This window comes from Saccostrea cucullata, unplaced genomic scaffold (assembly GCF_032062105.1).
Source record: "Saccostrea cucullata isolate Sc308-1 unplaced genomic scaffold, CSIRO_AGI_Scuc_v1 ctg31, whole genome shotgun sequence".
In the NCBI taxonomy this organism is placed as follows: domain Eukaryota; kingdom Metazoa; phylum Mollusca; class Bivalvia; order Ostreida; family Ostreidae; genus Saccostrea; species Saccostrea cuccullata.
In genome coordinates, this window is record NW_026918875.1 from 290,761 (window position 1) to 306,479 (window position 15,719).

Sequence of the window (15,719 nt, forward strand, 5' to 3'; positions counted from 1 at the left end):
TACATGATTTTCTAATAAATGATTATTACATGCCGAGGTCCTTGTGATTTTAGTTCAAGGTTGATTTCAAATAAATTATTTTATTTTTACTAAGCAATGACTTAATATTATCCCTAATTCCCAGTCTTTTTGGATATTTAGTATTGATACATGTTTAAATTTAAAGTTTCTATAACTTCTTACAAAGAATTACAAAATATCAGTAGAGTTTTCAATGGGTTGCTGGATAGCTCAATAGGGTATTCAATTTGGTCTAACGAGTATCACATTAGCTAAGTTTCAATCTAGGTCAGTGGGTTACTCTGGTGTATCGTTAGATTTTACAGGTAAATGTGAGTTGATTTCAATGCTGTATAAAGCCATATGTATCTTCCAAATTGTCCTGGTGTAAATAAATACAAAAGTTACCCCCTACCAATGCCATAATTAAGCTTGTCATTGCACAAAATGTTTTAACTTGCAACCAAAGTAAAAAAGCAGAATGAGTGAATAAATTAATTTTCCCAAATTTAAAAAAGTCTTTCCTTTACCATTTTGAAAAACTTTTATGTTGATTCCCTAAAACAAGCGCTGTTCTTCTAACTCTGTCTCTTCAGTACACTGTTCATCTGTTGTTTGGTGGTTGTTTGGAATGCAATCGTGGTCTTCGTTGTGCAAAACAATATATTGAAATTCTTTCCCTTTATGAAACGTTTGAAAGATGTCAGCAACTATTTTAGATAACTGGATCGTTAAATGATTCGTTAAACATTACTTGAAAATATCTGTAAGGAGTTGCAGTTTTAAAACAAGAATCATTAATTTATTTATGCATAATACTTTTAGAAATCTACATTCACACATTAACTTTAAAACAATAATCCTTAAAAAATGTTGTCGGGATCAAGATTTTTATTTTGGACATTTATGGCGGGAAACTGAGAGGCGTGATAGATAAAGGCAAAGATCACGATGAGTGCATACGAAAAACTCCGGAACAAAAACATAGAAGATAACAAGCGTATTTTAGCAGAGCTTGGACTTTCTAATTTTGTAAGAAAGCATGTCACTTTATTTTATTATTATAAAAAAGGGGGAGGGGCTCCTGACAAATGAATCGTTACAAGTAATCATTGTAAATTATAATAGAGTAATAAATTGGATATGTATATAAATTTATAGATGATCATAAAATACAAACTGAAATGATCAAATCGGTTAAATTTTAAATCTGTTAACAAAATTATAATTGAAAAATATTAATATATAATGAATGAATTAATGCCACTGTTTATATGTATGAAGGGAAAATTCTCGCTCAAAAACAACAGAGCAACAAACAGATTAATATGCATTAAGAAAAAACCCATAAAGAAAATTAAGAAATTCTACAGTTTTAAAAGTAAAGTTCAAACCAGTGAATTTTTATTGTCATAACAACATATGAACAAGAATGAATTGTACCGGGGTATATCTTCTTTAAGTACTTAGTTGTTTATGGATTATTATGCTCTGTAGCTTCCCAAGTTATCAAAAGTCACATTACAAAAGAAAAAGTTGCCAGAAAAAGCAACAACAGAAAAGCAAAAGCCAAAGCAGAAAAGAAAATTAGAGATAAGTGATGAAGAACTTGGATCAATTCGAAAAAGAAGAAGAAGGTCTGCACGGATTCAGGGCAAGGTACAGTCGAAATAACATTATAAAGTCACTGATAACTCAACTTCATTAATGGAAATTATCTTTGAGGAAGGATTTTGACTTTGAAGTGGAATAAAAGGGACCTCTAATATTTATGCCTATATGCCTAATTAAGGGTACTTACCACAAACAAAAAATGGATGCGCGGGTTGATATATATTTTTTAACTGATTTTGATTTGAAATGACATAAATAATAAATCCCTGAAATATCAAGAAATCGTAGGTTTTCCTTGGTGCTTAAATATGAGATTTTGTTTTGCATTCTATATAATTCCATACAAAATTTTGCACAATTATTTAACCTTATGACAAAATCTTATATAATTCTCTTCCTCTACTTGGTAAACATAGTTCAGGATGTCAATTTAAATGTAAATCTAAGAAAAATAATGCTGATTTCTGAAAAAAGTTTGTTTGTGTTATTTATCCTTAAGACTATTGCATGGGATGAGGCAGAAAACTCGGTAGTGATAAAGTTGGATGTTTTGAATTATATACATGTAAATATATGATTAAATTCATCAAACTTTTAGGAGGCAGATGTCCTTGCTTTGGAAGATGAAGAGTCTAGCAATGATGAAGATGCAGTTAAGCCATCCCCTAAGGTTTTCAGGCCACACTCCTATGGGGCTATTGAGGGTTAGATCTTCTATATGTATATATGTGTGCTAACATGTAAATTAATAATAATTTGCACAATGACAACAGGGATGATTTTTTTCTTCTCAAAGGTGTAGAAGTTGGAACCACTTGGATGATGCGCATCGATTGTTCTAAAGACGGCATTCACAGGTTTGTAATTATGTACAGTGTATGTGCATAGTAATATTATGACCCTCACATTGCGAGATGGGTGGGTCTTTCTTAGTTCATGTCTTGCAAAAACATTACAAAAGGGCTTTTTCATTGTTTTAATCATAAGATAACATTGTCGTGTGTTTGACATGCATTGGTTTTCAATAACTAGTAATTGTAACTGGAATGGAAATTCATAAATCTTTACAGACCCACAGTTGCTGGAATCCATGGAGGGCCAGAAGGAGCATATTCCATTGCCCTCTCTGGTGGCTATGATGACAATATTGACCTTGGAGAAGGATTTACTTACACTGGAGAAGGTCGTAATTTGATTAAGCCATAAAATAATGATCACATAGCAGATTCATGAGGAATATGTTGTGTTTTACTGATTTTAATCAAGCTCTTTACATTGCAGGAGGAAGAGATCTGAAAGGAACAAAGGCCAATCCAAAGGTAGTATTATATTATTTTCCACAGGAGATTATCATAAATCAAATGTTTTAAAATTACTTTTATTTCCAAATTGTGCTAAAATTTAGTAATTTAATACTTTTTGTGTTTATTAGATTTGATGGAAAGCAGAGCATTATAAGAAATCTAAAAAAAGATTTTTTTTCAAAAATAGAAATTAGGCTTTCTAATTTGATAACATACATTTTACTAGGTTCTTTTTTTTAATTGTGAGTTTTTTTTTTCTCTCTAGAATTTAAGAACAGCTCCTCAATCAAAAGACCAAACCTTAACAAGGGGAAACTTGGCTCTCAGCAAAAATGTGGAAACCAAGCAGCCAGTGAGGGTGATTCGGGGGTACAAGCTGACCAGTCCCTTTGCTCCAGAGGAGGGGTACAGATATGACGGTAGGCATTAAGAATGCCAAATATTACATTGGTATATGGGATTGAAAACAGATTTTAAAAAAAGGCATTGCCTTGTTTATCAGAATTCATTTCAAATGTTCTGAGACATGCTAAGTAAGAAATCTACTTGGAATTACTAATTCTAATTTCCTTGCTCTTCTGTTTCTAGGACTTTATTCTGTTGAAAAATGCTGGTTCACCACTGGGTTGTCAGGATTTGGAGTGTGGAAATTTGCATTAAAGCGTTGCCCAAACCAGGCACCCCCACCCTGGACAGTTTCTGAGGTAAACCTGAAAATTCCCCCCCCCCCAAAAAAAAAAAAATTATAAGAGTTTTCTGGGTATTCTATATTATTTATAAGGTCACTTGAGTCACTTGGGCATGTTTTAGTACGTGTTACAAGTTGTCCATGAACCTGTTTACAACAACTTGCCAGTAGTAACAGAACCAATTTTAAAAAGTTTTTGGCATCTGATGGTCAAGGGTTACACATACAGAATTTTTTTTAATACCGTATTTTAAGTCAATGTGTACCTGTTATCAGCAAAGAAATCTTACCCAAAACTATGAAATTTTTTCCTATTTGTCTTTTTTCTCGAGAGCTTTGCTACACAAATTATTAGCAATAGAGCTATACACATAAGAAAAGATCCTTTCTCAAAATTATTTAAGTTTAGTACCATACAATTTTGTGGAATGGTGCCTGGTTCTACTGATTACTTGATCCCTAGGTGAGAAGAATGGCTAAAATTCAATTGATATAGAAATGTCTTTGGACCTCTTGTTAAGTACCATACACTATACAGCTGTAGGAGCAGGGTATATTACTATATTTAATATTTTTAGGTCACTTGAGTAAACTCGGGTGACCTATTGCTATCCCTTTTCGTCTGTCGTCGTGTGTTAACATTTGAACATTTTCAGCTTCTTCTCTGCAACCGCTCAACCAATTTTAACCAATTTTGGAATGAAGCATCTATGGGTGAAGGGGAACAAAAATTGTGAATTTCATGGTCCCTGCCCCCCTGGGGCCCGAGGGGTGGGGCCAAAACCACTAAAATTAGTGCAATCTTTAAAAATCTTCTTCTTTACTCCTGGACATCAAGCAGTCAAACTGTTTGCATGATAATGAGCATTGAGTCCTCTACGAAAATTGTAAAATTCATGGCCCCCGGGTCAGGGGTTCTGGTGTTAGGGCGGGACTCTAATGATTATATAGTGGAAATGCATATGATTCTTTGAAAATCTTCTTCTCTACTTCTGGGTATAAAATAAACTAAGTACATAGTTATCATTAGCAAGAGTGCCTCTTCCAAAATTGAGAATTTTATGGCCCCAGGGTCAAGGGTTCTAGTGTTAGGGTGGAGCTCTATTGAATCTTTATAACCAAACTAAGCAATTGATAAGTGTATAGTTATGATGAGCAAGAGTGCCTCTACCAAAATTGTGAATGCCATAGCATCTAGCTTAAAATGTGAACCAAAATCAATTATTTGAAAGTTGTTGCATGATGTTCAGGTGACCTATAAGGGCCGTGGGCCTCTTGTTTTCAATAAACTTGTGTATAAAGTTTGATAACTGATTTCCCTTGCAGTCAAAATCGAGTGGTGATTCAACAGATGAAGAGAAATCAACAGAGACTTATGAAAGTGAAATAAAAGGAAATGAAACCAGAGACTTTAAAGAGAGCAAAGAATTGGAAAGCAATTCTGATTCTCTGAAAGATATAACATGTAGTTCGGCAGATGAACAAGACAAAAAATCAAGGGAAACAGATGAAAATGAAATCAAAGAAAATGGAACCAGAGACCCTACCAAGAGCAAGGAATTGGACAAAAGTCCTGATTCTCTGAAAGATACAGCATGTAGTTCCACCAATGAACCAAACACAGCAGCCAGTTCTAAAATTCTCCAAGAAAATGCTGAAACAACCAATGGCGGCAGTGAAGAGGAAGAAGAAATGGAAACAACAGATAAGATCAATGGCAGTCCTAAGAAGCAATTGGATGATAAAAGTATAGAGGACAAAAATGCTTCAGATATCATTGGTGGCACTAAAAAAGTGGAGAATGGCACTTCTGACAAGAATCCTATTGCAAACAAAGAGAATGAAAAGAAGGAAAATGACAAACCTGATGAAAATCTAAAGACTGGCAAGCAGGAGTTAGATAGTAAAGCTCTAAAATGTAAGCTAACAGAAAGTGATTCAAACATGTCATTAGAAAGCTGTGCAAAGGTGGGGCCTACAGAAGCCACAGTTGATAATCTGACAATGGAAGACAATCCTGAGAGATAAACACTTATCCATATGTAATTGCTTCAGAGTGATTGTAGAGGAAAAGACGGATGCATGAAGAGTTGTGTATATAAGTTGCAAAGAACTAGCTTGCTATGTACACTTATCATTTTATTTTTGTACCTTTAAAAGTTGATATATTACAGAATGCTTCAATATTAAACTTAGATTTTTATTCAAACTGCTGGTGTTGTTATTTGAAGGGAGCAAATGAGGTATATTTTACCTCATCAAATGAGCTTTTCTGATCACATTTTATCTGGCATCTGTCTGTCTGCTATCTTTTCATAAATCAGACTTTTAATGAAACACTTGGCCATTTTCAACCAAACTTGCCCCTATGTAAGGGGGATAACTCCTCTCAAAAGCCACAGGGGCAGAAAATATTAAACTATTAGCTGAAAGTATCCTCAAGAAGAGAGTAACAAGTTTGTTCAAATTATGACCCATAGGGACAAGGTGGGGCCATTATGGGTGAACCAATATTTACAAGTACAAATTACCCTGGTACTAGTAGCCTACACAGATGGGCAATGGATAAAGAAGACATCTTCAAGATTTTATTCATCTTTATATAAGAGTGATTATGAAAATAAATACATGTTTAAGTTTTCTTTCTATTATTTATTGTGTCCTGTCAATCCTTTTTAATTTTCCAGAATTTTTATGCTCAACCAAATTATTGCCAGAGTATGCAGTGTTTTTCCTCCTGCTGTCTGTCCAGTATTTCATATGAAGCTCCAAGATATCGTAAAAGTTTTTTTGTCAAATTAAAAAAAAAAATCTGTGGCAGTGTTTCAATCATTTACTATCTTGAATAGTATCTTAGAAAATGACAGTGTGAAAGGATGCAAGACATAATAAACACTAAATTGGCCTGAACGGTGGGGCATAATTAAAAACATTACTGCTACAAAACGGTACACAAGTACCTTAAGCATGCCATTCATTTCATTATGGACTGTTTTAAATATATCACTATGCACCTATATTGAGCTGATTATTAATATGTATACCTACTTTTATTAGTACAGATAAAAGTTTTGCACTGCTTAGATAATTTTTGGTGGAATTATTACTCTTGGACTCATCTGCAACTATGGATGTCCACAAATGACTTTTTTGCTGCTTTCACTCCAAGAGGATCTTCACTAAATAAATAATGGAAGAAAATTCTGTATTTCTTAAGCATTTTTCTCAAAATACAATGGTAAGACTTCCATCAACTATGAGCTTTGATTATTTCAAATTCTACTCTATATAAATTCAATGTTACGAGGGGCGTTCAATAAATAATGTCATTGGGGCTCAGAAAGAAGCAAACTACGCTTTTCAATGATTTAGTCTTCATGATTTTACTTATTAATCTCTTTTAATTCAAACACATGTCCGTAATATTTTTTATCCAATTTCTGATTGTTTTTAGAACTCATTTTTGGGTATGACCCTTAGTATACTGGAAAATGGCAGATCCAATGATTTCCTGGACTTGTTTTTTCCTTCTGAAAGGTGTTTTTTTCAAGTTTGGAAATAGAAACAAGTCAAAAGGTCAAAGATCTGGCAAATATTGTTAATGCGAAAAAACATTAACTTTCTGTTTATCCCGAATACCCCTTTACTCTTTAGGGCATGCGGGTTTGAACGCTGTCATGAAGAAATTCAACTAATGGATTCCTGATTCTGGGTCCTTTCTCTGATAAACCTTTCAATTTCTTTGCAAAAAAACTGCTTTCTAAGACACCTCCAGATATTAAACTGTCTCCCCGAATACAAATTTGAACAACAATACCACTAATATTTCAGAAAATTGCATATAAATCTGTCTTTGTGCTCTTGCAAACCTTTGCTCTTGACAGACCATCGCCATTTTTATCAAGTACATCTTATGATAAATTTTGTTTTAATGGTTTTAAGCAATAGATTCATGTTCCAATATCTGTTTGAATATAAAACAAACGTGGATTACAACAATTACTGGTATTTTCAAATAATTGTTAAGACTTTTGTACACGCTGTTGTTTTCACTCATTTTTCAATTTACAGGGTTACCTTAGAGTATCAAGCTTAATTACTGTCAAACGTTTCTTAAAAACAGTGTAAACTACTCCCAATATGATGTCTAACAAATTTGCTATGTGTCTTAAAGTCAATCATACAACATGAAATATTATTTGTTGAAATTTGGCATACAGTACATAAGTTTTTATAATTTTTGTTGGCAAACGAGGGTACCCATTTTTGATGCCCATTATATAATTTTTTTATCATTGAAATCCACCTGCTCATTTGTCTATAAAACAGGCATCGGTTGCTGTAAATGTCACATATTTCAGTGAATATTTCTTTGGGATTTTTAACAAGTTTTACAGCAGCTTTAATGTAGCTTTTATTTTCACTCTAGTTTAATGATTCTTCACCATTCATTTATAATGCAGTGTCTCGAATAGCCCGTTTCCCAGCTTCTCACGATAAAACTATGTGATGAAAAGTGGTCACATAAACTGTTATAAATTCATTAAAGATTCAATAATGAGAGAAAGTCAAGCTTTATGTCATATGACTACTATGTTGTATGTCATCGAGCTAATGACATTATTTATTGAACGCCCCTCGTATATTTTGAGAACACCTGATGTTTACCGGTACTTTTTGAATACTGTTTAGTCTCTGAAGAAGCAAGGAAACAAAACAAACCTCATAACAGTTTATTTGTATACAACAAAATGTACATGCTGAATGTTAAAAGAAGAATGAAGCATAAAAAGTTAACAAAGAGGCACAGTAGGCAATCTCTGAATTTTTCATTGATAGCTTGTGGATCAAATGAAACTTTGGACTCAAAATTATGAACAATTATACCATTTAGAAACTTTAAGTAAAGCTGATTAAATGATTTCATTATATATGTATATACTTTATAATTTATACATCTTGTAGGATTAGACTTTCTGTCACAACACTTTATTCATAAATCTCCTTTGTCACAATCAAAAAGATTATATGAATGTTTCAAAACTTTAAACTTCTCATACCACAATGTAAAAGTCCTTGCACACACAACATTGTGAACATAATACATATAAAATAACCAATTAACAAGGCCTGTGAATTAACATACAATTTAAAAACAATTTGACATTCAATTCACTATTGAATGTAGTACTTCTTTTTAATTCATCTTTCATTACAGAACAACAGCATTGTAACCTTTTAAAATGATTTTTTTTTTTTTCAAAATGTGAACATACTCTCTTCTATTCTGAGTGTTCTAATACAAATAATTTCTGTCCACATAAAAAACCTGATTATAGATCTAAAGCTTAAATGTTCTGCTGTGTAGAAGCCTGAGCTAGCATGGTAATGGCTGACAGAGCCTCGGAATTCAGCTGTCCATCGGGACACTCAATCTCGTACTGGACAGACGGGAAGCTGTACACCAGTGTACTACCGTCTCCCTCCTCCTCTCCTGTCGACTCCACCGTGTAATACGTGCTTGTCGCAGGGTCCTCCGACTCCTGTATGTAGTATTCCTCTATCTGACCTGGCTCCACTTCAATACGGATGTTCCCGACCACATTGGTAAGACTAGTGCTATCCCCGTCTTGCACCGCTTCTATGATGATGTTTTCTGGCTCAGCTTTCAATACCTTGGCTGCCTGTTTTTGTTTGTTGTTAGCCTGTAAGGCCTTGGGCTTTCTTATACTTAAGGGCTTCACTTTTTTCGTTTCACCATTTTGATTTGGTTCATGCTGTTGCATATGGCGATTTAAATATTCCTTCCTAAAGAATCCTCTGTCACAGACACTGCAGAAGTGGTTTTTCACAGCATCATGGGCTGATTTTTCATGACGTTTCAAACTCTCTGAGGAAAAAAATTATAAACACCATTATTGATCACCTACATATTTGCAGAGCAAGCAAAGAAACACTTCTCTTTAATTCTGGATAGAACTAGTATTTTGCATTTCAAGTTTTAAGTCAGAGTAAGATTTTACTGATTTGGCTATAATGGTTTATTTGACAAATTCTTACTTCTGCTGCAGAACTTTTTGCCACACTGAGAGCAGAGGTGCTCCTCTTCCTCTGGTGGGTGTTTGAACTTCAGATGTTTCTCAAAACGAACATCGGTGGCGAACTCTCGATTACAGAGCTTGCAGTAGTGGATGTTGTTACCTCCCTTGGCGTGGATCTGTAGATGTGATCGTAGGCTGTTGGGGACATGGAATCTCTTACCGCAAATGTTGCACCTATGATAAATCATAAATATTGGATATACATGTATACGGAAGTTTGTTGCATTTTAACTGATAAGCTTCGATAAATCTATGCCACACATTTAGTATTGAAAAATTCTTTTCTTAATTTATCTCATAATTTTTTTCTTGGATATCAACTTACAGGAATGGTTTTTGACCAGCATGTTTACCAAGATGAAATTTCAGTGTTTTCTTCAGAGTGAAGGATTTATCACACAGATTACAAGGATAAGGTTTGATGCCGGTGTGTCCATACATATGAGCTGAAACAAAAGGAATTGTCTTTGGAATGGTTTTTTTTTTCTATTATCATTTAAGTATCACTTGAAACTATGATTAGTTGATTCAACTTTCTTTAAAATTGCCCATGAAACAGGATACATTATATATACATGTACTTTGAACATATATTTTTTGTTTGCTATTTGTTCCTCTGAGAATGTTTCACTCATCTTGGGATACCTCTGTTGTCGATTTAAGACTACAAATCTACTTATGTAAGACAGGACTTCAGTTTGTGTGGTCTCACCTGAAGAACTGCATTTCATATTTACCTTTGAATTTATTTTGTCCTTTGAATAACATTCCACAAACTTCACATTTAAGTTTCAGGGACTTGTGCACTTCTTTTTTGCCCTCTATTGAAATAAAATGATGCATCCATATTAAATAAGCATTTACAAAGCATACATGTATTTGAATGAACTGAGAGGAAATGCCTTCATTTCATTCTCATAAACATAATTTTTCTTCATCCACAAATGAAACCTTTGAGCCATTACTAAACAGTCCTGTAGATTTATTTGTAATTCTTACCCTTTCCTTTCTTACTAGAAGGTTCGGCTGAGGAGGAAGGCTGGTCTGATTTGCTGGCCTCCTTCTCCTCCATTTCCTCGTGGGACAAAATAGTTCTGACCGCAGCCTCTATCATCTCATCACTCACTCCACCTACAAACTTCTCAGGAATTTCTTCCTCTGAATTGTTCACAGGAATTTCTGTTGCATTCTGGGAGCTTTCTTCCTCTGAATTGTTATCATTCTGTATTTCAGTCTGTTCTTTGTCACTCTCATTATTGTCCCCATTTCCAGAGTCTTGTTGCTTACCAGGTTCTTTTTCTGGAGTTTCTGTATCATTTTTAATCACTTCGGAAATGTCATGTAAAGCGGGCTCTGGATATGCTTCCTCCCCAGAGAGTAACCTGTCCACGACCTGTGAAAGGTAAGTTGTATTAAGTATTTACACACCATTACTCAGTTTGAACTTTCAAAAGGTCATTCTTATCGGAATTTTATATACCATATTAATTATTTACTCCATGTAGGTCTATCAGTTACACTTCTGGCCAAAATTAAAGCTAAACAGAATAGGATAAAAATACTTAATGATGAAGAGTACAAGTTTGCTCAATTTTTTTTATATTGTTGAAGATAAAGGTAAACTGAATTTAATAGATAGGAATTTTTTAAAGACTAAATATGAAACTTGTTAATTTAATGGTAGTCTTAACCATGATTTAATCTTTGAAAGAAAATAAAAAAACATTTTTTTTAACAGTAAATGTAACAGTTTATACAGATTTGACACCATACCCCTTTCTTGAACTGTTTACTGAAGAAATTCACATTTCTGTTGATAAGTGACTTTGGAGTGGCAGGTTCTTCCTCCGTTTTCTTCTTACAACAACCAGCCACAAAGGCCTCCACACTGTCAGCCATCTTATTCCAGATGAACTTCTCTGACAATCTTCGCAATGTTTCTGCAGGTCCAAGGTGCTCACCTTCAATGGAATTATCCATATAAACAGTACAACAGGTTTATAGCCAGAGACCACCAATTTTAATTCATCATATGTTACATCCAGTACTGGTAAGTTTTAATAGCATTAAACCACGGGAATGAAAAGCACTTTACTATAAGTGTGAATTCATTTATATGAGCATTTTACGTTAGTCAGCATGTAGCTCCTGTACATTTGCTTATGTAATATTAAGGGTTCAAGAATATTTTGAACTTTTCACATCAAAAAGAGATATTAAAAGAAAATCAGTATAAAACTACCAATTGAATTGACTTATATGACTGTAAAGAACAGTGATTTCATCGAGTCAATTCTTTACGTAAGGTGCAAATTGCAGCAAAGATTCACGGATCCTATGTTTTGAGAGACCCATTGATTGTTTTCCCTTACCATTGTGGACGTGGGCAGCCTGCATGGCCACTTTCCTGTCCTTAGTGCCCACTTCCAGACACCTAAGCTCCCCCATTTTGCCCTTTTTGTAATACAGCACCCCTTTCTGGATCATGTACTGTCTAGCAATGCTAGTTACTGCATCCACCTGGGACTGAAGAGTTTTCACTGGGAATGTCTGCTTCTGGAGGTAATTCAGTAGTAAGCTGTAGTTGTCCTCTGCCATCTTTAGAACTGGATCCTATCAATAATCATCACACATCATTAAAATAAATACTGGTTAATTAATTTTTTCCCCCAGAATTTATATTACCAGTTCTGGTCAATATTTTTTTTTAGAAAATGTAAAAGTAGAACCCTATTTTTTTTTTTCTTTTTTACTTTTTTGTGATCCCACATAAAAACTAATGGAACTAGGAGGAAATAAATTCTCAATTCAAAATCTGCTGAGTATGCAAGTTACTGATTATTGTAATATAAAAATCAAACTTATTTCCATGCCCCCTCTTCTCCTAAGTAATACTGTGTAATAAAACTTCTTACATTTTTAGGCTGTGGTTTGCTGACGGGTTCTGTTCTGGTTTCACCCAGTGTACAGTCAGGACAGGCCGTGGAAAATGCTGTACAGTCCACGGAAATCCCCTTCCACACTATCTTTTTATCATTCATCCACTGGGCCATCACATTCTTACAGACATGTTTACCTAAAAGAAGGAAATCTTGTAGTAATATAGACATCCTTACCTTGCAGCATCAACTTATTTAGTCAGGTCTCTATTTTCATTTCTCAGGGACAAAAAATCTGACCTTTGCATTGTACACTTCTCAAGAATTAATATTTTTGACAGAGACTCATCAAAATCAGTACATAACCTTGCATGAATTTTCAGACACATTTTATTTACAAACCTTTTTCATTGATATGGCAATGGGCGAGGTAATACAGTCTTTCTTTCCATGATGTAGGAACGTAGCGTACATCACCATCAGTCAAGTAGTAAAGCTTGTCGTCGAACAAACAATAGCTGAGTGCGGACTTCCGTAATACTCTTTTATAATTATCTGGGCAACCTGGCAAGTAGGCCTTGCGTTTTTTGTATGTGTAGATGGCTTGGTAATATGCATCAAGTTCCTAGAAAATTATATCATAAATTCTTCAAAACATAATTTCAGTTCTGAGATCACTACAAGACTTTTAGTCAGGTTTGATGGTGCTTACTTCTGGTACTGTCTTCTAAGAAATATAAAGCAATTTGCATATATTTACAAAAATTAATTGTTAGGGCCATTTTCTTCCTCAACTAATGAATTAGGAGTTACAATATGAGAGCAGGGGAGGCAATTTTAGCCTCCTTCCCTTTTTCTAGAGGAGATAGGGGTTATTTCTGAAACTTCTAAGTATTTTTAATACAAATGGTAAATTTTACCCCCAAGATGACATTTAACTGTAAAGTCATAGAAAAATCTTTCATACTTAAGAATGGAGGCATACAAGGCGAGGACAATCCCCTGCTCTGAGAAAAGACAATTCTAAAAGTTATATTTTTTAAAATTATATTGTTTATATCATCTTTTACACATTTAATTCTGTATTTCATTGTTTTAATATTGTATTACATGTAATAATTTAATTTTCACTCATGTTTTTAAGATATGTGAAAACAAAAAAGAAAAAGCTGCATGTATGATTCGAACTCTCTCCATAGCGCAGGGTTTGGTCCATGATCGACTGCTTTAAGCACTACGCTACGAAGTATATGCATTATCAACTTTTGTCAGTGTAATTTAAACAAACGGGTTTGTTGAAGCGTACATTTTTTCAGAATTTTTCAATTTTCATATAGCATGGGTCCAGATTCCATTTTCTGGACAAATGGATTTCACATTACGTTTCCATCATTTAAGCGTTAACGAAGAATGGAGATTTGACCCATTCATGTTCAAAATTCATTTTTTATAGCTATAGAAAACCCATTTTCCACTAAATATGCTTAACTGTCAACTTTGAAATAAAGATTATCAAATAATGTCCTTCAATAAAATAAAATTACAAAATGTTTTGAAGATGACATTACTGAGAACATGATTTTAGAAAAATCTAAATTTTTCTGTGAATTTTGAAAATTGAGAAACATTTTGTCTCAGAGCGGGGGATTGTCCATGCCTTATACGCCCTCTTTCTTTATATTTTTTCATTTCAGTAAAAAAAGTTCAAATGATCAAATATCAAATTTGAACATATTCATGACCTTTGAGTAGAGATCAAGATTTAGCTCCTAGACTTTGTTTCTGGTACAATACTGTATACAGGGAAATTTTCACCCCACCCCCTTTCACCCTATTCGCTGGTGGGAAAATTCAAAACAATGGAATTCAAAGAACACACTACAATATCTTAAACATAATTATGACTGGGCGAATCTAAAATGGGACACAATTGTTTGCTAGTGTAAAAGAGTGAATATAAGATGGGGCGAAAATAACCGTACATACGGTACTACACCAAGTGTGTCTGACATCACATTATACCATATAAGCGGAAATTTTAGCGAGATGCAAATTTATCGATTTGTCCTTAAAATATGGTAATTAATTTTTAGTGAGAAGTAATTTTAGCAATTTTCAAATGCTCACTAAAAAATTAAACACAGTTTATTTTTAGCAATATTTAATGTTAGTGATCTCAGAACCCTCGCTAATAATGCCAAAATTAAATCCTCCCTAAAAATTCTGCTTATACGATAGTACATGTACTTGAAATCAGACTGGTATCAGGATCTTCATAAAACAAAAAAAGTACAGATCACTTCTTTATTAGTTTAAAACATAAAGCACATCATACAGATATAATACCATAATGTATATTTTCAAAAAGGATTATTACTCTTAACAAATTAGAAATGATCCACTAAAATGCTTTACATCTTTTAATAAATATATACAAAGATAAAATTTTTTTTTCAGATATTCAACATTTCCATCAATTGGACTAACATGGGTTTTGAGGCAAGTTCTGTTGTGAAGAAGAAAACGTTTACACGTTAGAAAGCAACCTTTCTATTCAATCAAATCATGTTATACAACCAAAATTTAATTATTAACTATTGTATTAATTAATAATGATTTACCTGGTACTTATTAAAGTATGGCATGAAATGGGATTCAAGATAGAAAATAACATGGCACATCTTTAAGGTTATGTATTGATATACATGTATGTGCAAAACATTCCCATTACACTACTATTCGAAAAACAGTTCATTTTTTTCAGTACAATATGTAAAGCCAAACAATGCTTACATAAAGCAAAGTGCCAGTGAAGAATAAAATTGATACAAAAATTTGCATACCGGTACTTTATAAGTTCATAATAAGCTTTAAAATATCTGCAATTAGGAATCACTTCTGTATGCATGAATTCATTATAAACATTAAGCAGTAGCATTATTTTAGTGTTCATATTATTTTATAAAACAGTCTTGACAAATTAAGGTCAAGATCTAGTAAATAACTTGAGATTAATTTTTTTGGTTCTAGATCCATTATGACGTCATAATCAATTTCAACTTTCTTTTTCCCATACTTTACGGCTTTAGCAGAATTATGAGAAAATAGGGTAATTTCATGTCATTCAATTTGA

The 15,719-nt window shown here is 33.5% G+C and overlaps 2 protein-coding genes across 2 annotated transcripts in view; one reads left to right on the forward strand and one right to left on the reverse strand.

Annotated features, from left to right (window-relative positions):
• The window catches only part of LOC134273873 (uncharacterized), a 35,144-nt gene that overhangs the window by 9,140 nt on the left and 10,285 nt on the right, over positions 1-15,719 (reverse strand). Inside the window, 9 exon segments of the mRNA XM_062756095.1 lie at positions 8,955-9,496; positions 9,667-9,881; positions 10,033-10,153; positions 10,445-10,528; positions 10,707-11,100; positions 11,481-11,668; positions 12,080-12,320; positions 12,623-12,783; positions 12,989-13,211. Coding sequence (XP_062612079.1) covers positions 8,955-9,496; positions 9,667-9,881; positions 10,033-10,153; positions 10,445-10,528; positions 10,707-11,100; positions 11,481-11,668; positions 12,080-12,320; positions 12,623-12,783; positions 12,989-13,211 — 2,169 coding nt within the window.
• Positions 752-5,815, forward strand: LOC134273810 (uncharacterized). Its single transcript, XM_062756021.1, has 9 exons — positions 752-1,032; positions 1,498-1,659; positions 2,213-2,318; positions 2,411-2,471; positions 2,685-2,797; positions 2,896-2,933; positions 3,184-3,337; positions 3,507-3,622; positions 4,933-5,815. Exons 1-9 carry the CDS (start codon positions 952-954, stop codon positions 5,632-5,634), a joined length of 1,533 nt encoding a protein of 510 aa, XP_062612005.1. The 5' UTR covers positions 752-951; the 3' UTR covers positions 5,635-5,815.